General features: G+C 42.7%; 1 protein-coding gene across 4 annotated transcripts in view; it reads right to left on the bottom strand.

Annotated features, from left to right (window-relative positions):
- The window catches only part of CCDC88A (coiled-coil domain containing 88A), a 612,058-nt gene that overhangs the window by 490,086 nt on the left and 99,419 nt on the right, over positions 1 to 22,553 (bottom strand). For 3 of the 4 annotated variants that reach the window (XM_033936818.1, XM_033936819.1, XM_033936822.1), the window contains exon 5: positions 2,877 to 2,935. In XM_033936818.1, coding sequence (XP_033792709.1) covers positions 2,877 to 2,935 — 59 coding nt within the window. Of the gene's footprint in view, positions 1 to 2,876; positions 2,936 to 18,970; positions 19,040 to 22,553 lie in introns of those variants that run through there. The other variant, XM_033936821.1, reaches the window with a different exon arrangement.

Here is a 22,553-nt window from a genome sequence, read left to right as displayed (position 1 = left end):
TCCTCGTGACCTCCAGGAATTTGGTCTCCCTCATGCAGTTTGAGTGCCCTAATACTCCAGTTTATTCCCGGGTAGTTGAAGTCTCCCATCACCACCACACTTCACATTTGCATACCTGCCTCAGTTCAGCCTCCAGATCCTGGTCGATTTCTTCCGTTTGTCCAGGTGGGCGATAGTACAGAACCCAATTTTATGTCTGCTCCAGTTCCTCCTGGTAGCTTAACCCATAGTGATTCCAAGTCGTCCGCCCTTACTGTTGTTTCCATTCTGGTTGAAGGTATGGAATCTTTTATATATAGCGCTATTCCTCCACCCTTTTTGTGTGACCTATCTCTCCTGTAGAGTTTGAATCCTGGTAAAGCCACATCCCAATTCATTGTCATCAGTCCCACCACGTTTCTGTGACTCCAATTATGTCTAGGCTCTTTTTGCTGGCTAGGATTTCCAGCTCTCCCCATTTTAGCCCTTAGGCTCCTAGCATTAGTGTATAGGCAAAGTAAGTCCCGTTTGTTTGCCTTTCTTGCTGTTTTTCCTCGTGGTTTGGCGCTCCTGGCCCCCTCGTGAGTTGCCAGACCCCAAGCCTCGTCTCGGTCATCCTCCTCCTGTGGTGTGTCTGTTTCGTCATCAGCCTGTTCACCTGTTTTTGGTTGTCCCTCTGGATTCCGTTGTTCTCTATTAGTGCTGCTTGCCAGTTTTATTTGTGCACAAGACCCCTGCAATTCTCCCTTAGGTCCTTTTTCAAAAAGTTCCCACTCAGACCTGAGCCCTCTTTTACAGTGTCCTTGCTCAATATCTTTGGCCCGGGTCCCCTGCATTGAGTCCTTAGGTTCTTTTTCCAAAAGTCCAAAAGTAGGAAAACCGCCAGAAAATATTCAAAATGTTCGAAGAGCCTGAAGGCTATGGGGGGTAAAAGGCCCTAAATGAGGGAGGAATAAGATGTCAAAAAAAACAAACTCAATGAAAAAGAAAATATATTAATTTTTTTTTTCACTGTAAAATGAAAGAAATAAATGAAACCTGAAGGGAAAAAATAAAACAATTTTAAAGCGGGAAGGCAAACTCGCATGGACAAAGTCCAGACATAACTTCTTTGCTCCGCGAAAAATGAAGAACTGAGGTACCCCGAGCCGACGTTGGGCGGGAAGGCATTCGCACATGGGTGGTACGGGTAGTCTTGAAGCTTTGTTAAAGCTTAAAGTGACAGTACACTTTGTGACAAACCCAAGTCCATTTCTGTTTTTTTCGCAAAAATAGGGAGGAAATTCACTAAACCCAGATGCAGGAGAGCTGATCAACTTGAAACTCAGACTGCAGAATTAACTGACTACTACTTAGACAGAGAGATTGCATCAGATGAGGAATGGCAGTAAGAGGACAGGCAGGAAAGCTTTACCCAGTTTAAACCTGTCCCTGACACTGCTAGGAGATTACTACTTTTCCAGCAGCCTGTCCCTATAAGAGCCAGGGCTGAAAAGAAAGCTGTTTGTAGACAAACAGACCAAGATAGTGTATGGAGAGCCCTTCCCCCATCCAGGCTCAGGGTGTGTCTCTCTCCACAGTTTAAAGCGAGGCAGTCCAGAATAGGAAGGGGGGAGAGACAAACAGGAGAGAGCCAAGAAGAGAGTGAGATTCTCTCTCTCCAGCCAGAGGGGGCTGGTGAAACGGATTGGCATATGGCAAAGGCAGAGGAGATGTTTTCTTCTTCTGAAATTGGTGAGCAGAACCAAGGAGAAGCAATGGACATTCAGGAGAGTCTGGTAGGAACTGAAACTTTTCCTGTGGATATGGAAGTGCAATGAAACAATGAGTTTTGTTTTCTGCCTGCAGACTTTGAACTACAAGATAAGCTGTGTTTGTTTTTCTTTGAGGAGAGTTTAGTTTCCTCTCCTAGAATTCTGAACTTTGAATTTTGCCTTAAAACATTGGTTTTTATTCAAACAAATGTTTGTATGCTTTTCCCTGCCAGGCTAGGCAATTACGTTCCTCTCTCACAGCTGTATATAGTTGCTACAGCAACATTTAGAAGGAAACGTCCTTGGAAGCTCTGCACTAAACCAGAAGAGTAGCTCTGAATTAAACTTCTTTACATGCTGGGCTGTTATAAGTTTTTCCTTAAAGTGCTTTTTTTTTTTTTTTTTGAGCACTAGTTTTGATTATAAAGAAAGAACTTATTTAAAGAAAGGTTATGCTGAAGTGAAGCCATGCTTTGCAACCCAGTTTGCTGGGAGGTTTTTATCAAGGACTGGCATTGCTCCTTTTGAATAAACATCTGTGGGAATATTGCAAGCCTGAAATATATAAACTAACTGCTCTGGTGAAGAGGACTGTGTTATATTCTACTGTTAAAGCCCAGAAGCAGGGGACTGTGTTTAAGCCATTATTGACAAACTTGGAACCTTTGATTTTTGTGCTTTGTTTCTGTATGAGAAATATATGATTTCATGGAATGAGTGTTTTTTTTAAACTGCAAGGCTGAATCCTGTATTTTGGTTTATTTGGCCAGTGGCTGAAATAAAGCTATTGTTTTTGCCATTTCTGACTAAGACTCATTATTTGCATGACCCTGTTAGGCTATTAACTAGCCAGATAAAGTCCTGAAGGGTCCCTTGGTTGTAAGGGACACGCCGGGCCAGAAGTTTTGTCATGATCCCATGGGCTCACTGCGCATCTCAGGGGCACGGGTGTGACAACTTTAGCACTGTCTGTACCAAGCTTTGTGGATGATGTCACCCATCTGTGAGGATATGCTGCCTGTTTGTCCTGGGATAAATAAGAATTTATACAGAAAATGGAAAAGTCATAGATATTGCTATTATTAATCATGCATCTGTAACAGTGACACTTCCAAAATTTTAAGAACACACATTTATACAAACCTGAACAGCACAGCCCAGTAACAGGAGTAGCAGCTTTCTTATTTCTTCAGTACCTTGTTCTTTAAAAGAAAGTGATAATTTTAGTAAATGCAGATTACTGCTATTAAAAAAAAAATTCAAAAAACATAGTCTTTATCTTGAATTTGCAACAAACATTTGCAAGGAAATTTAAGAAAAAACTTTGCACCAATTTCAAGAGCTTTAGGACGTAAAGCCAAAAAGGCTTTCCTCCTATACTGAATAGCCTTTGCCACATCAAGAAACATTAAAACCTTATCTCCACAGAATTTTGCCTCTCTATTTTGGAAATATAACTTCAGGATTAAAGTTTTATCTATTTCATTCACACAAGTAATTAACAAAGTAGCCCGGGTTGGGATCAATTCTTGAGAATCTTCAAAAAATTTTCAAATAAAAAAGCATAGCACTAACAGCTTTGTGAAAAGGAAATGTCCTATGAAGAAGCAAACTCCATGAATGTGCAAATGCAAGTTCTAAATGTGTTAGTCAGATCCCAGATATTGTCATGACCCATCCTGCTCTCTGCAACCAATTAGAGCATCATTACTGTATTGGTTGACTGGTAACTCTTCCTTTACCTTATCTATCCTTATATGACACCCAGGCACTTTTCGTACTTTATAATCATACTTCCCACCCTTCACCCAGCACAGCCATGGAAAAGCCTAGAAGAGCCAGTACAAGACAATTATCAAAATTGAAACTAAACTGCGGATGGACAGACTGAGTGGGCCATTTGGCCTTTATCTGCCATCACATTTCTATGTTTCTATACACACAAGCTCATCACTTGCTTCTACCATCATGTCTACAGGGAAGGGGGGATAAAAGGCAAAGGATTTACTAAAAAAGAGAACCGAGGACAGAAAAGAAAATAAAGTTGTAACAGCTTTCTGCAGTGGTGCATCACACACATGCAGAATTTTCTCTGTCTGCACCTTTTGCACAAAGCTACCTCAATTCTGCATAAAGTTATTATTACTATGAGAAACAACTCTAAGGAAAGTGAGCAACGTTTGTGAAGACTGGCATCCCGCTGTACTTTAAAAACATGTTACAGGTAAGTAGTTTTGCTTTCCTTGAAAATGAGCATTATGATACGATATGTTATTTGAAGTCTTATATCCCGCCAATATCATCATCATTATTGTTGATATTCCCACACAATAATCCTTAGCTATAGACTGTCTTAGAAAAAAAAAAAAGAAGGAAAAACAGAATGTCAACAGGCAAATAAAAACTGAAAAAAATTAAGAGGTATCCGATAGCATGGATGCACCTTCATCAGGCTCATTTGCCCAGCTCTAGATTTCGAGGACTGCTTTCATATGTCCTGAAGGTTTAGAAATGATGTGCCTATCTGCTAGAAAGATTATCGAGGTATATACTTAATATTCCCTTCTACTTCAACAGGCACATAATTCCTGAACCTTCAGGATGTATCAAAGCAGTCCTTGGAATCTAGGGCAGGGCAGATGAGATTGCTGAAAGCATGGATGACCTGAATGCAGAATCCAATTTGGCTGCTACATCCACCACTCTGCATATTTCTTCAGGTGGTAATGATTTAGACTCTGCCCACAGCAATGCTGCACTTCTAGTGGATTGCGCCTTCAAGGATATGGACAGACACTTCCCACTTTTGATATAGGCAGAAGAAATGGCCATACAAATTCATCTGGAAATGGTCACTTTGGAAGCCAGGCAGCCTTTAAGGGCAGCACATGCTAGTACAAAGCGGTGATCGGATAAGTGGAACTCATTTGTCAATTCCAGATAATGCAGTAGTACCCTGTGAACATCGTGCAATCTTAGGACCTTGTCACTCTTCTTAGACCCCGAGGGTGTGAAGGCAGGCAACCAGACTTCCTGGTTGATGTGAAAAGATGAGACTACCTTAAGCAAGAAAGATGGAACTGTGATGGGAACTTCTCCTGACTCTGATATTCTGAAAAAGGGTTCTCTGCATGACAATGCCTGCAGTTCAGACAACCATCAAGTCAAAAAGACTGCTACTAAAAACACTGTCTTGACTATGAGGTCCATCAATGAGACCTGCTCTAGAGGCTCATATGGAGCCCTGGTGAGCATGCGCAGGACCAGTTTAAGACTCCATATAGGAAAAGGCTGTCTTACTGGAGGATGCAAGCATAATGGTCCATTCAGGAATTTAGACACATCTGGATGTACAGCCAGCCTATTTTTATTAACATTGAGTTGGAAACACTTGAACTTTCAGGGAGACGACCGCCAGGACTTTTCTAGCCCTTCTTGCAGAAATGCTAACACTATGGAGATTGGGGCCATGACCAGGTATGAACTTGAGAGCTGCACGGGTACAGGGCTGATGGGAATCCTGCAGGGTTCCCCCTGAGTTTGTGGGGATCCCATGGAGATGGAGGCACCTCAAAGGGCTGCCAAGTGTTACCTCACTACTGCCTCCTTTTTCCTACCCTCTAGCTGTACTTGTTCCTCCACAAAGCCACGTGCAATGTTCCCTACACATTGCCTGCAGCCAATCCGGAAGTCTTTCTTCCGACATCAGAGGGAAGGCTTCCGGATTAGGCCAAGTGCAGCCTACAGGAACCACCGCCTGCAGTCCTGCGAGTAAGGCAGGAAGGAGGCAGCTTACCTGGAGGCTCTGTCACACATTCATGGGAGGGGGGCAGAAGTACTTGGGCCACAGAATGGAGGGAAGGGAGCACTTTGAGACAAGGAAGGGAGAGAGAGGTGTCATGAAGTTGAGACAAAAGAAGGGGAACAAACTTTAGGCAAAGGCTCTAACCATCAGGATCTTCATGTTGTCCCCTCCATCTGAGAAATCTTCTACGATACTACCAGAAATTCCATCTTCTCAGTCATGGCACCCTTACTTTTGAACACACTTCCACTGCACATAAAGCAAGAGTCCACTCGCCCATTATTCAAGACAAAACTCAAAACCTTTTTATTCAAGGATGCTTATGATACTTAATTCAGGATCAGATCTACTTTCCCTTAAATAATTTTCACTTCAGGGTATCAATTCCAAGCGCCTCAACTAGAGGCAAACTAACCCCTAATGTGTTTTCCACACCTTTCCTTCATTTATATTTATTTTTATCTGATGCATTTTTTTTTTTTTACCTCTTCCTGTTCTTTCCCCTCCTGTGGTCAGTTTTAAGTCATGTAACACCCCCAACACTTACTAAATTTTGTGATGGGTTTTTATTTTTTTTCCTTTTTTTTTAACATTTGCTTTTAAAACTATTTTATTGATTGTAAACCGTTCAGATATATTTTGATGGATGATATGTCAAGAAATTAATAAACTTGGAAACTTAGGAGCATGAATTTGGGATACAAAAGGGAGGGAGGGAGCAAATTTGGGACATAGAAGGGAGAAAAAAAGGGGGCATGAATTTAGGATGTAGTATGGAGGGAGGGAGGGCAAGAGATGCTGAGGTGGGGGAGGGAATAGAAAGGGAGAATCACTGGGCATAAGTGTGTGAGTGTGGGAAACAGAAAAAGGAGAATTGTTGGACATAGGGTGGGAGAGGAGTGAGGTACAGATGCATGGGGAAGAGAAGGTTGAGAGGGAGAAATGTTGCATATGGTGATGAAGAGAGAACAGTGGGACAGATTGAAAGGGTGGAAAAGGGAGGAATGTTGGACATAGTGGTGGAGGGAATGGAGGGAGAGATGTGGCATGGTGCTGGAGAGGGATGAGAGAAGGAGAAATGTTGGGCATGGGACTGATGAGCAGGGATGAAAGACGCTGCACATGATCCAAGGGATGAGAGAAGGAGAAATGTTGGATGTGGTAGTAGAGGGGGTGGGATAGATGCACCCTGGATCCCCCCTCTCTTTCCCCACTCCCTTTGCAGCAAGGGAGGGAATAAGAGAAAGAGAGATACTGGACAGTGTGAGAGAGAGAGAAAGACATGTTGTACGTAGGGGTGGAGGAGAGAGGAAGAAATGTTGTGTAGGAGAGGGAAGGGGGAAAAAAGGAGAATGATCCAAGATAGAAGGATGCTGTACAACAGGAGGGAGGGAAGAGAGAAATGCTGGACCATGGTAGGAAGAACAAATGGACAGCAACTACTTAAAGAAGACAGGAAAGTAGAAAAAAAGAGAAACTAGAACCAATTTGATAGAAAAATAAATCTCCAAACAACAAAAGGTAAAAAAAAAAAAGGAATTTATTGATTGAAATATGTTAGCTTTGGAAAATGTATATAGCAGATATTTTTGTATCAGGTTCAACAGAAAAGTACAGTGGAACCTTGGTTTACGAGCATAATTCGTTCCAGAAGCATGCTTGTAAACCAAAATACTCATATATCAAAGCGAGTTTCCCCATAGGAAATAATGGAAACTCACTTTGATACGTTCCCACCCCCCAGAGGCCAGTGGCTCTGCTCCCCCCTACTCGCAAAGGCCCTCCCCTCCGTGTGAACCGGAACCCCCGCCTGAACAACTTGAACTTATCCCCCCCCCCCCCGGTCTGGCATCGGCAAGCAGCCCACAGGACGTGCCGGTGCCGCTAGAAGATCTTCCTGCCTCTGCCGGGCCTTGAGCATGCATCTGTGCATGCTCAAGGCCTTCTAATTCTCCCTCTCGCCGAGATCTCTGAGAATCTCGGCGAGAGGGAGAATTAGAAGGCCTTGAGCCTGCGCAGATGCATGCTCAAGGCCCGGCAGAGGCAGGAAGATCTTCTAGCGGCACCGGCGCGAGACACATTTTGTGAGAATGTTTTGCTCGTCTTGCAAAACACTCGCAAACTGGGTTATTCGCAAAACTGAGGTTTGAATGTAAATGCATTTCTGGTTTTACTTCTCCAGTGTTGAGGTACTTGTTGACTCTTGCTGTGGCGGATCCCCAAGCACCACCTGCTGAGAACTGCTTCCAAAGGTGGCCATAACTTCCCTCCATGAAGCTGCCTCTGGGAGCATTCCTGAGCCACTGAGGTGCCAGAATCTGTGACTCAGGGACGGCTACTTTTGCCTGTCAAGCTTGGCAAATGGGACCCTCGGCCACCTTCAGAGGAAGTCCTCAGCTGACATAGCTTGAGGGTCCTCATCAACTGGAGTATTTATATTTTATGTGTACATTAGAGGCTCTGGAAAACCCATTTGTAAACTATGTATTCTTCTCAATTACTATTTCCAAATGAATAAAGTATCTTTGCTTATTTGTACATGGGTCTCTACAAAAGCCTTTAATTCAATAGCATAGTTAAATAAAATAACTATGTTTGAAGTTTATGGGGACAGGAGGGGACGGAAAAGATTACTTGTGAGGACGGATTTGATTCCAGCGGGAACAGGCGGATTTGATTTCCGGCAGGGATGAGTTTGATTTCTGTCCTTTTGTGCAACTTTCTAGTCTGAACTCCTCTGTGTGCACCAGATCTGGAAGCACTTCCAAGCCTTCGTATTGGTGGCTAACGTTTTATTTATTTGATTTTTATCCTGTTCTCCTGGGAGCTCAGAACGGGTTACAATTGACATTCACAGTAAATTACAGGACAAAGGCATTCATAGTAGAGAAAGGAGAAGTAAAAACATTTAAGAGGGAAAGGGAGGGGAGCAAGGAGGAGAACAAGGAATCAAGGAAGGGGAGCACAGATTAGGAGGAGAGCAAGGAGTTAAGGAAGGGGAGCAAGGAGGAGGCTGTTGGAACTGTACAGTTGAAGAGGAGGGTCTTCAGCGTTTTCAGAAAGGTCATAAGTGAGTCTTGTGATCTTATCTGGGCAGGCAAATTGTTCCAAAGATGGGGGATGAAGTGGCTGAATGAGAGTTTACAAGTTGTTTCCATTAGGAGGGATCTTTCTGCAGGGATGTATATTTATCTCTCAGCTTCGGAGTGGATGGGCGGAAGTGTATTGAAGTAGTTTGGATGTGATGAAGTAGAATCTCTTGTAGGGCTTCGAATATGCAGTGCTTGTTAACTAGTAGCCAGTGTTCTGCATGGAGGGCTGGGGAGATGGAGTCGTGGTAGTCGAGGTCATGTAGGAAGCAAATTGCAGAGTTCTGGACTCGCTAGAGGCGCTTAAAGCATGAAAGAGCATACACTTCTCCCTCTGTATTCGCGAGGGTAAGGTGCAGAGCCGGCCCGCGAATAGAGAAAATCGCAAATAATTTTAGCATCATCAAAATGGCTGCCGTGAGTGCCCATTGTAGTCTCGAGAGCATCCTCCAGAAAATCAAACTGCTTAAAGACCAGAACACTCATGTCAGGGTGCCAGGGAAAGGTAGCAAACTACAAGCAGACACCACAAAGCCAGGAGGAAGAAGTGGACGGAACCAGCTGAGTGACTACACTGAATTCCTGCAAAGATTCAGATATAAGGTCCTGCAAAGCCGCAGACTTAAATAAGAGCAGGACTGTGAGAGCATCCCCAGGCTCCAAAAACCCCAGAGAGATCCACAGATCCAGCACACAGTCCCTGATCTACCGCTCCGGAAAGCGCTGTTCCATGCAAATAAGGAGTCAGCACGTTAGTCATCCGCATCAGGATCCCCCAGGTAAGGGTCAGGCAGCAGAAACTCAGTGGCAGGCTGAATCGAAAACATGTCCAAAGGACCAACACCACTTAGAGACATCGTGGAGGCGGATTGGGACTGTGCAGGGGAAGAACACTGATTCTGAGATTCAGACCACAAAAATTTCATAAATTCAGAAAAAGTGTCTGGCTCTTGGGGCATAGAATAAGCCTAAGGTAACTAAAATTTGCGCTTCTTAAGCTGCAAAAGGTCCGCAGCCTGGCAAACAGAATTACCAGCCGTGCTGAGCTCAAAAAGCAATGAAGGATGCCCCATTGGGCAAGCTGAGCGTTTGGTCATCTGCTTCAGTAGGGGAGAGGCTAAGCTGGATGCTGTGCCCCCTCCCCCCACTGCACCATGTGGCACAAGAATGCTCTAAAAACACTAAATTTGCACAATCCTGGTAAGAATCCACATGAGGAGAGCTCATGGACTCCATCCCAGCAGGTTTCAGCTTTGAAGAAGCAGGGAGCTTTAGAAAAAAAAATATTGCTAAAAATCCAAGATGGCCGTTGTCAAAAATTCATGCCAAAATTGCAATATTTTTCATACTTCCCAAACTCTAAAAATGGCGATTTTAGAATTTTTTAGGAGGGGGAACACAGAGAAATATTCAGAAACACTCAAAATCCGACTTTTCCAACCTCCCGCAATTCCTTTCACAGGCTGTGACCCTGTGTACTCACTGTGACCTGACAGGATCTGTGCTGCAACCTGTTTTCAGCTCTCTCACAGTAGCTGGATGAGAAAATTAACTGCCACAATGTTGGGAATGGTTCTGTAAAGCTGATATTTGGGCTGCCAGTCAGACTCTTATGTCTAACTACACTTCCACCCCTACGGATCAACGGGATGGGCGGAGGTGCAAAGACGCAGTTGACACTACTGAGCCTCCTAAGGGTGCCTAACAGACTACACTTGACTCCTGCTTAACAGTAGGCAAAACCGTATCGGGGACAGCCCTGTGCTCCAGAGAAAACAATGTAGGCTGGCTAACAGGTACCCAGTGGGATTGGCCTGTCAGCTACAGAAGGAAGTCACTGAATTCAAAAGCAGGCAGAGCTTAAAATTCATTCCAAGCACCAAATTAGCCAAAAAAGGGATGAAATTACATTGAATTAAAAATAATTAACTGGGCAGAGAACACTCCTGCAAACACGTGTGCAGAAGGTAAAAACTGTAGGTTGAACTAGAGAACCCAGTGAAGTACAACAAAGGCAGAGTGAAAAATCCTGAGAGGATTCCTTCTGCAGCAGCACATGGCTATGAGGAAATAACCCATCTGTCTAGAATGTCTCGCCTATTGCACTCGAAAAACTTTTTTGAAGTACAGTATTGTATAATTCAGCTTGTTCATTGTATTATGTTTTATTTTTTCAATGAAAAAGCTTCTACATAAAACAAACCAGAGAAAATATTTCTTCACACAACATGTGGATTGATTTTTCACACAGTCAAAAATTACAAAGACTAGGTGACACTCGAAGTTACAGAAAGATACTTTTAAAACCAATAGGAGGAAAAAAATTTTCACTCAGAAAATAGTTAAGCTCTGGAACGCATGACAAAGGTTGTGGTAAGAGTGGAAAGCATAGCTGGTTTTAAGAAGGGTTTGGACAATTTCATGGAGGAAAAGTCCATAGACTGTTATTGAGAAAGACATGGGGCAAGCCACTGCTTGCCCTGGATCAGTAGCATGGAAAGTTGCTACTCTTTGGGTTTGGGTACTAGTGACCTGGATTGGTCACCGTGAGAACGGGCTATTGGGCTTGATGAACCTTTGCTCTGACCCAGTAAGGCTATTCTTATGTTCTTAATTTAAACTGTGGAATTTGTTGCTGGAGAATGTGGTGAAATCAGTTAGCTAAGCCTCTAGACCAGTTGTCTCAAACTCGTGGCCCGCCAGGTACTATTTTGAGGCCCTCGGTATGTTTACCATAATTAAAAAAGTAAAATAAAACAGTTTCTTGATCATATGTCTCTTTAGCTATAAATTACAATATTATTATTAAGACTTAGCCAAAAGGAAAGATTTATAAATATAGAGTTGTACCTCATGCAAAATTGTCATTTCTTTAATAAGATATTAACTTTTTTTTCTGAGGCCCTCCAAGTACCTACAAATCCAAAATGTGACCCTGCAAAAGGGTTTGCGTTTGAGACCACTGCTCTAGACGTAACAGGGTCCTCCAGGTGCCTTCTTCTCAGTTGACATATGCAACCACTATTGCATAGCCTTCCAAGGACTTCTCCAATGTCTGCAACACCAGCTGAATAGCTCTGAGTTCCAGGTGATTTACGGACCACTTTTGCTGGGTCAGGGACCAACGACCCTGAACTGGGTGTCCATTACAATGAACTCCCCAACTGTAAAGGCTGCCATTGGTTGTTAGGATCTCCCAGGAGGATATTCAGAGTGGCATGCCCTTTGAGAGGGAAGCTATCTGCAGCCATCACCATAAGCTATTCTTTTCTTCCGGTGTCCACAGAAGCAATTGCTGAAGAGAATATGTCTGAGGAGGCCAGAGGGATAGGAAAGAATCTTGAAGGGGTCCCATATGTGCCCTGGCCCAAGGAACCATCTCTATGGCTGCCGCCATTGACCCCAGGATCTGCAGATAATGCCAAGCCATCAGAGCTGGACTCAGGAGTCGGTCCGATATCTGCTTATGGAGCCTCTGTCTGTGTGCTCTGAAAGAAAAACCTAGCCTACAGCTGTGTCAAACACAACTCCCATGTACTCCAAGTGTTGAATTGGCTCTAAGTGACTCTTCTTGAAGTTAACTATCCATCCCAAGTCCTGCAGGAGTTGGACCACTCTCAAGACTGCCAGTTCGCCCTCTTCCTTGGATGGGGCCCTGATTAGCCAATCATCTAAATATGGGAGCACTTGGATCGCTGCCTTGCACAAATGCACTGCTACCACCACCATTACTTTGGCAAAGATGTGAGGCACTGTGGCAAGGCCAAAGAGGACAGAGGAGAATTGGAAATGCTGCTCCAGTATGTGAACTAAATTATACTATTGGAAAAGAAGCGATGAGCATGATGAGTGTGGATGATGAGCATGATGAGTGTGGAGCATGAACGTGATAATATTTCAACGGGGTGAGAATTGAAAGTAATACATTTAATACTTTCACCCCATTCAAATATTATCATGTTTACGCTCCACACTCATCATGTTCATCGCTTCTTTTCCATTAGTATAATTCAGTGCACATTAGACACTTCACCCTATCATAATCGCATATCATGTGATACATATTTGAGTATCCCATTTGAGTATCACTTTTTTCTTTCACTTTTAGTCACATTTATCCAATCATTTACTTTTAGACTCAATTTTTCATACATCTTTTAACACTTTTTAGAACCCCTGAAGCAGGCGTTCTAGCCGAAACACGAACCATGTTGAGTCCATACCTTCTCATACACATATAGATTCTGCTTTGTAAATTGATTGCTACAATTGATTGACCCAATAAAGCCTACATCAGGAACATCTTTTCCACAGACCTCTTTTGTTTCTTGGTTATACTATTTGACAGTGGAAACTTTGGGATTTTCCTTGTTTGCCGCCTTTTGAAAGTTCAAAATCCATCCCAGACTCTAACATCTCCACAACTGCTGCAACCACCTTTTCTCCTTCCATTCAGGATAGTGCTCAGACTAGCCACTCGTCCAAGTACAAGTGCATTTGCCAACCCACTCTGTGGAGATGAGCAGCCATCACCACCTCCCTTGAACAGATTCTTTTCACTCTTAAAAACTGGCTTTATTTCCGTTCAAGCTGAGATAACAGAATGAATGGTCTCCATCCAGAACCGAGGAATTCTCAGGGCCGCACTGACATGTTTCAGATCCAGGATATGTCTCCACTCCTCTGAAACTTTCTTGAGCACGACAAAGTATATGGAGTGTCTGCCAGAGCCCGAGTCTACTGGAGAAACTGGTTCTATAGCTTGAATATCTAGCAACTTTCATAACATTACCCAGGCCTTTTCTGCCTTCTCTGGCCAGCTTACCAGGGAATCCATGAACAAGTCGGAGACAGGGTGCACAAACTCTATCTTGTAACCCTCTGTGATAATCTCCAGGACCCAGCAGTCAGTTATCTATTCCCAGGCATCCAGATAGTTTGAGAGCCGACCTTCAATTTTCAGAGGAATGGCTTGAGGGTTGGCATTATTGTGCCTTTTTGGTTGGCACTGTAGAGTGGGAACCTAAACTTTGGTTCCTCCAGTTCCTGGAGAATTTCTAGCTGGATCCTTGAAAGGCTCCTACTGAGTACTGGTGAGAGCACTGTGACCAATGAAAGTATCCCTGGCTCTGGCCAGTCGGGGTCTGCTGTCTGGTAAAGATCTTGGCCAGCCTGTACACTGGCTATAAGATCAACTAGGCTTTTTCCAAATAGCATTGTCCCCTGAATAGGAAGCCTGCTTAGTGTCACTTTAGGGGTTGAATCACCTGCCCATTGTTTAATCCATAGCATATGCTAGACAGAGATCGAATGTGAAGATTTTCCCCATGGCCGATTATATCAGAGTGCAACCGCTACGTAGTCCACTCCATCTAACACAAGCTGTGACAGAGCCTCAGCTTTTGCCAAGTTCTGATTTCATAACCTGGAATGACAGGCACGTGCTACGAAGGAGGCCATGGCTGCAGCCTTCTCCTAAGGCTAAAAACTCAAACTGCCTCTGGAGGACCATATCCACTCTGCGGTCTTGCGAATCCTTTAGAACTACTCCTTCTTCGTTTGGCAGGGAAATGTGTTTGGTCATCTGGGCTACTAGGGAATCCACCTTTGATAAAGCAAACATGTGCTGGACTTCCAGATCCATGGGATACAGTTTAGTCATGGTTTTAGCCACCTTCAGGGAGCCTTCAGAGATCTCCCATAACTCTGATTAGGTTCTCCTTATGTCTAAGTACCACAGAACAGAAGTTCCCTGCTCAGAAGAGAACACAGAGGGTGGAATTTGCGGAGGGTCTATCTTCAGTTCTTAAAGGGACTCAGTAATGATCTTGAGCAATGCTGGAAGTCTAACTTCTTGTTTGACATGAAACACCAATACGATCTTCAGCAGAAAGGAGGGAATTGTCTACAAGGTCACACCCACTTCTGAGACCTGGAGAAATGGTGCTCTGAGCAACAGGGCCTGCAATTCTGAGACTCTTCTGCAAAAGTAATTGCCACCAAGAAGACTGCTTTAACTGTCAGATCCATGAGGGAAGACTCCTGAAAGGGCTCATACGGGCACTACTGAGGCCCTGCAAGACTATATTAAGGTTCCAGGATGGAAATGGTTCTCCAATCGGACACCATAGACTCAGGGCACCATTCAGGAAACTGACTACGTCCAGGTGGGCTGCTAGTGAAGCTCTCTTCTCTTGGCCCCGGAAACAGGAGAGTCATGTTACTTGAACTCTAAGAGATGCTACTGCCATTCCCTTGTCAAAGCCCTTCTACAGAACGCCAGTACAGATGAGATGGAGACATTGCTCGGCTCCAACTGTTCTTTGCTGCACCAGACCTGAAATGTCTCCTGTGCCTTAGCATATGCTGAAACCGTTGTCAGTTTTTTGCACTTCCAAGTATCCTTTTTGGACTAGCACTGCGCGCTCAAGAGACCTGTAAAAAGACTAAAGCGTCCTGGATCATCTGTGGCAACCAGTTCGTGTGTGAGTAAGTCTGGAAGCAATTTAGACCTCACTCCCTTTGTAGACATACAAGATCCATGTGCCTGGGTCAATCTAGTGCTACAAGAACTATCATTCCTGTGTGGATAATCTGGCCTGTCATGGGTCATGGGGGAAACACATATAGTAGCATGGTCTCTAGCCAGGGCATCTAACCCTGGGGATCATATCTGCAACTGAAAAAACAATCTGCCTTCTTTTTCTTTGTAATTGGTATGAGGTCGAAAATCAGACGAGCCCATTTTCCCACAATGGCCTAGAATGTTATCAGAAACAACATTCACTCTCCTGGGTCTAATGTCCGTCTTATGAGATAATCTGCTTGAACATTGTCCACTCCAGCCACATGCACCTCAGAGATTGACTGACAGTGTATTTCTGTCCAATAGAACAATGCCTTCGCCTCCTATCAGAGTGGAATGCTTATGGTGCCTTCTTGCCTGTTGAGATAAGCCGCTGCCATGGCATTGTCGGAGAAGACTGACTTCTTTGCCCTCCAGCAAAGACCTGCAATTGGAGAAGTGCCATCTGAACTGCTTAAATTTCCAGCCTGTTGATAGACCAATTTCATTAAGATTGAATCCACTGGCCTTTTACTGGGTGACTGTTGCAATGAGCCACCACAGTCGAATAAGTTAGCATCTGTTGTCTAGGTGCCCAGAAATCAATCCGAGGCAGGAACCCATTCACCAGAGACCGTGGACAGAGCTGCCAGCTCATGCTGTGCTTGGCTGCTGCAGTCCATGGGAACAGAACTTGCAGAAGTCTTTCTGAAGCAACCAGCGAGACAGCAAGGCGTCCTGGAGATACACATGTGTATCTTTGCCCAGGGTACTACTTCTATCATGGCCGCCATTGATCCAAGGACTTGAACTGAAGATAATGCCATGCAGTAGGCTCTGGCTTAGTCAACAGGTCTCTAATCTGACCACGAAGCTTTTGTTTGTGTGCTTCTGGAAGAAAGACTCGGCCTTCTACCATGTTGAATAAGACTCTCAGATATTTCAGGGACTATGTTGGAACCAGGTGGCTCTTTCAAAAGTTCACAATCCATCCCAGATTCTGCAGGGTTCCCACAACTGCCGCTATCACCTCTTCTCCTTCCAATTGGGATGGCACTCTGGTGAGCCAATTGTTCATGTATGGGTGCAACTGCCAACCTGCTCTGCAGAGATGAGCATCCACCACTACCATAATCTTGGTGAAAATTTGGGGCACTGTTGCTAGCCCAAAGGGAAGCCCTGAGAATTGATAGTGATTTTCTAAGATGTAAGAACTTCCTATGATCTGGGAAGATGGGGATGTGAAGGTAAGCTTCCGTCAAATCTAAGGTTGGCAAAAACTCTCCTGGCTCCACCTCTACAATGACGGACCAAATGGTCTCCATTCAAAACCAAGTTACTCTCAGAGCCGCATTGACATATTTGAAATCCAGGAAGGGCCTCCACTCCTTTGAGCCTTTCTTTGGCACAACAAAGCTCTTTAGTAGCTAGAACTGGAGGGATTCTCTGCCTCAAGCCACCAGTCAGCTGCCACGCTGAGCTCTTCATGCTGTCAGTTAGACCTTAGTCAAACTAAGCCTACACACACACACCCTGAGATGCAATAAATGCACTGTGAGCATCCCAAAGGATGCTATTAATACTTAACAGCCTATGCTGAAGGTCCTGACCAAGTCAAGGAAGCAAGCAAAAGCTGAGGGCCCGGAACCCTGAGCTTCACAAATAATCAGCAAACTGGATGCACAAGTCTCTGAAGGATTCACCTGCCAGCTGCAGACTAAAGCCTGCTTCTCTCCAAGCAGTCACAGCAGTTCCTTGAGCTGTGTAAAAACTGCAAACAATCAAAAAACATTGCAGGAATCATATCAGAACGACACCTTCATGCTCGCCTACAGAAGGAAAAACTGAAGGGGGCAGCAGAGACCGGGGAGAAGGAGGAGAGGATGAAAAGCAGTGATTGACATCTTCTGAAGTTTGCTCATGAGCATGCGTGGACAACCCTATGGTTCAGCATACCATCCCTTTTGCACTGGAAGTACCATTCCAGATTGCAATTGTTGACATTGGTGACATGGGCATATTCTGAGGAGACAAAGGGGTGCATTGCAACCCCTCACACTAAACACTGCTGAACAGTATGCCACCCTCTCATGATACAGCATCTCCTCCTCTTTTCTCTCTTTCCTCCCCATCCAGCATTTATTTAAAAATTTATAGCCCGCATATCCTACAATTCTAGGAGGGTACTAACATACATAATAAAATATCATAATAACATACATAATAAAAAAACATACCTTCCCCCCCCACACACACACCCTTTCCCACTAACATAAATGAGAGCTCTATAAAGAAATGAAAACATGATCAGCACAGAAACTCATGCTCAAGAATTTTATTTTATTATTTAATTTGTTTTATATCCTGTTCTCCCCAACGAGCTCAGAATGGGTTAAAGGTTAATCTACAGAATTATTTTTGGTCAATTAGATGCTGAATCCTCACAAGCTGAAGTTTTAGACATTATTCATAACACATTAAGAGCAAGGACTAGCAATCTAAGGATCCCCATGAGTATATAATTAAACTTGCCAAATTAGTACTTAAGGAAAACTATTTTTATTTTGGTGGATGCTTTTATATGTAAGCCAAAGGAAAAGCCATGAGAGCTATGATTGCCCCTTCCTTGGTGAACTTTTACATAGCTAAAAGTATCTAAAGAGTCATTATATAGATAACATACTGATGATTTGGACAGGAGAACAAGAAACATTATTGAAATTTTATACATGGCTAAACACCAGAGACAATAATTTGAAATTTCAGATGACTTATAGCAGAACCCAGATGATATTTCTAGATATTAAGATTATCTATGCTGTGGCAGGGAGTAAGGACAGCGAGTAGCATTGCACCAGCCAAGTGGATTGAATAACTCAAAATAATAAAATATTCAACTGCTAAAAATGTGAACTTTTATTTTATATCAAAACCCACTCTTGGGGTAATTCAGCAAAACCAAAATTCAATCAGGTGTCTTCACATTGCACCAACTCAGTTCAAAACTATTAATTTCAAAATCAAAACATTGACTTCCTTCCTTTCCTTTCAAAATAACAGTTCATGACACAGTCCCAAAGTAAACCTGGGTTTCAGAAAGCAGCAACTGAATACAGTTCCCCCAAATATTGAGTTCTTTAAGCTCTGTGGCTTCTTGCCAAATTTTATTCTAACAAGCTGTACAAAACAGTTCATTGTAGGCTTTTAAATTCAGCCTCTTTAGGCTCGAGGCTTGGCTGTGCCCTGCTCTAGACTGTTGTGTGGCTTTATCTCCTTTTACTTCCTTAAAGGTAACCTGCCACTATCTGAAATTGCAAGACATTTCTATGCTTTGCTAATCATTCTTTCACCACCATGCACTGAGCTGAACATCACCCATGCACTTCAAACATCGATAAATCAGCTATCCACTGAGCCTTAAGGATATTTCTGGACTGAGTGGGAAAGAGGCAAACCTCCCAAGATTTGTGTCCCTCCCAAACCCCTATAATAAGCTTTGTATCAAGCATCAAGGTTTGTATTCTTAAGCCTTTGCGCTGTTATAGCTGGCACAAGAGAAGTAAGGTAGGAAAGAGTTAAGGACTCCCTTCCCCCATTGTGAAGCTCTCCCTCAGGTAACTGAAACTCCTTTTGAAATGTGTTAGCCTTATTCCTCAAAGCTTAACATACAGCACAGCACTCATACTAACAAAATCACACTTCATATATCAGTTTCTGGCTCTCATTGCATTTTCCACTTCCTTCAGATCTTAATGAAGCACATTCACTCAACTCATACCTACAAACTCTGGCTCAGCTGTACATTCCCCAGATACAGATAGCATGTCTATCTTCTGACTTCCTGGTACTTGGCTTACAGTGGTCTCAAACTCAAACCCTTTGAAGGGCCACATTTTGAATTTGTAGGTACTTGGAGGGTCTCAAAAAAAAATAGTTAATGTCTTATTAAAGAAATTACAATTTTGCATGAGGTAAAACTCTTTATAGTTTGTAAATCTTTCATTTTAGCTAAGTCTTAATAATAATAAATAATTTATAAAGAGACATATGATCAAGAAACTGTTTTATTTTACTTTTGTGATTATGATAAACATACCGAGGGCCTCAAAATATTACCTAGTGGGCCGCGAGTTTGAGACCACTGCCCTAGAGAGACTTATCTGCCAGACTAGGTCTAGAAAGTTTCTCTGACTGATTTCCTTGGTCAGTCTTTCTCCTCACAGTGGCTGGATATTTTGAGAGCATTTGGCGACTGCTCTGCTGCCTCTGTGCCATGCTGGGAATGAAGCTCTGCCTGGGAATGAAGCCACCTCTCCTAGCTTCAGATTCACCCGTTTAACTACACCCTCAGGTGCAGCTGAGGCTCTCATTGGCTAGATAGCCTGCCTGTTCTCATTAAAGCCTATCTCAGTGTGTTCTCAAGTGCAGTTTTCTTCACCCCACCCCCTCTCTTAGTTCTATCTGGACCAATAGATATGAAACATGGAAATGGATCTGGTTTACAGGATTCTCAAACAAGGGCAAATAAGCTATTGACACAGGAACATTTGTGATTCATGTAGCCTTTTGTTTAATCTGAGTAATACTACTCCTGGACTTCTCCTCAGTGACAGGGTATGATTCTTTATTCTCAGACTAAAACTTGGCCATTATGTTGGTTTCTGGCTTTTCCCTGTCACAATATAGATGGTGGTTTGGAAACCACTTTACATCAAAAACCCACAAACACTAACCGGGAGGAGGATAGAGATCATCAGCTCAGTATTATGGCCTCTAGATTTGAAGATAGGAGTTATCCAGAGAAATATATAAAGGAAGGTTAAAAAGAACTGCACAACAAGGTAGGGATTCTTTACTATGTACCAAAAGCAAATGAAATAATGATAAGGTTGTTTGTCCTCTATTTTATGACTGTCATATATGTTCCAAGATGCCTTTGGATAACAACTGTCCTGTTAAGGGCATATTTTAATATTTTAAAATTTTAATGTTTTTAATACTATAATATTTTAATATTTTTTTAAAAAAACTTTGAAAATTGACCCTAGCCTATCGTATTTTCCTTTCATGTTGCACCTTTTCTATAAAAATTGTAGTTCTTCCCCACTCTCCTATTGTTTGCAGTAGGTCCGTACGTCTTGTGCTTTTAATACTTGGATTGTCTTCCAGTATCCCCTGTTTTTATTTGTTTTTATAATGATATATGTTTTTATGTAACATTACATTGTAAACCGCTTAGATATTTGATTAAGCGGTCTAAAAAATTATTTTAATAAACTTGAAACTTGATAATTAAAACATTGAGAAAGTACTGGCCAATAATACAGAACATCCCATATTTTGCAAATAAAGGCCTGATGATTGTCTTTAAATGTTCTAAGAATTTAAAAGAAAGGATAGACAAAAACAGAAGAACACAAATCCTACGCAACAAACACACTGGTAACACCACAGCAAGGAAGATACAAACCACTGAATTGTAATCCAATCAATTTATTAGTTCATACAACGAGAGTCTACACGATTCGTGTTTTAGCAAAAGGCCTGTTCTTTTTAACATTTTTATAAACAATATTGCTGCAGGGCTGTCGGATAAGATTTGCCTCTTTGCGGATGATACCAAAATCTGATACCCAGGATGGTATGAATAATATGAAGAAAGACCTAATAATCTGAAATTTGGCAGCTAAAATTTAATGTTAAGAAATGCAAGGTTATGGATTTGGGCTGCATAAACCAGAGGGAACAGTACAGTTTAGGGGGTGAAGAACTTATGTGCACAACAGAAGAGTGGGATTTGGGTGTGATTGTATGTGATGATCTTAAGGTGGTCAAAAACAGGTTGAAAAGGTGACAGCAAAAGCTAGGGTGCATAGGGAGAGGTATGGGCTAGTAGGAAAAAGGAAGTATTGATGCCCCTGTATAAGATTTGGTGAGACCTCATTTAGAATATTATGTGCAATTCTGGAGGCCACACCTTCAAAAAGATATAAAAAGGATAGTGAGTCCAGAGGAAGGCTACTAAAATGGTGCATAGTCTTCATCATAAGGAGTATGGGGACAGATTTAAAGATCTCAATATGTATACTCTGGAGGAAAGGCGGGAGAGGGGAGATATGATAGAGATGTTTAAATACTTACGTGGCGTAAATGTGCATGAGTCTAGTACATAAGAACATAAGCAATGCCTCTGTTGGGTCAGACCTGAGGTCCATCGTGCCCAGCAGTCCGCTCACGCGGCGGCCCAACAGGTTCAGGACCTCTGCAGTAATCCTCTATCTATACCCCTCTATCCCCTTTTCCACTAGGAAATTGTCCAATCCTTTCTTGAACCCCAGTACTATACTCTGCCCTATTATGCTCTCTGGAAGCGCATTCCAGGTGTCCACCACACGTTGGGTAAAGAAGAAATTCCTAGCATTCGTTTTGAATCTGTCCCCTTTCAACTTTTCTGAATGCCCTCTTGTTCTTTTATTTTTCAAAAGTTTGAAGAATCTGTCCCTCTCTACTCTCTCTATGCCCTTCATGATCTTATAAGTCTCTATCATATCCCCTCTAAGTCTCCTCTTCTCCAGGGAAAAGAGACCCAGTTTCTCCAATCTCTCAGCATATGAAAGGTTTTCCATCCCCTTTATCAGACGCGTTGCTCTCCTCTGAACCCTCTTGAGTAACGCCTTGTCCTTCTTAAAGTATGGCAACCAATATTGGACGCAGTACTCCAGATGCGGACGCACCATCGCCCGATACAATGGCAGGATAACTTCTTTCGTTCTGGTTGTAATACCCTTCTTGATTATGCCTAGCATTCTGTTTGCCAGTCTCTTTCATTTGAAAGGAAGCTCTGGAATGAGAGGGCATAGGATGAAGTTAAGAGGTGATAGGCTCAGGAGTAATGTAAGGAAATATTGTTTTACAGAAAGGGTGGCAGATGCTGGAACAGTCTCCCAGTAGAGGTGGTGGAGACAGAGACTGTCTGATATCAAGAAAGCGTGGAATAGGCACAAGGGATCTCTTAGAGAGAGGAAGAGATAATGGTTACTGTGGAAGGGCAGGCTGGATGGGCCATTTGGCCTTTATCTGCCATCATGTTTCTATTAGGAGTTTAAAAGAAAATATAAAAAATTATATAAAAGATTAAAAATTGACAGATAAATGAATGAGACCTAATGAATGTCAATCGAAATTGAAGTAGTGAAATATACTATAAAAACAATATACGAAATCAATAATAACTTAAAGAATATTTCATAAGTTATAATATAATTTATATAAGGGATATTTAAAATTTAATCTCTACAAGGCATGAGAATGACAATTTGTAGTCAGGACTCTAATACTGCATTGTTAAAAAATGAAAATGA

Source organism: Geotrypetes seraphini, chromosome 3 (genome assembly GCF_902459505.1).
Source record: "Geotrypetes seraphini chromosome 3, aGeoSer1.1, whole genome shotgun sequence".
NCBI lineage: Eukaryota > Metazoa > Chordata > Amphibia > Gymnophiona > Dermophiidae > Geotrypetes > Geotrypetes seraphini.
Note: the sequence above shows the minus strand (reverse complement) of the source record. Positions and strands in the feature narration are given on the sequence as shown.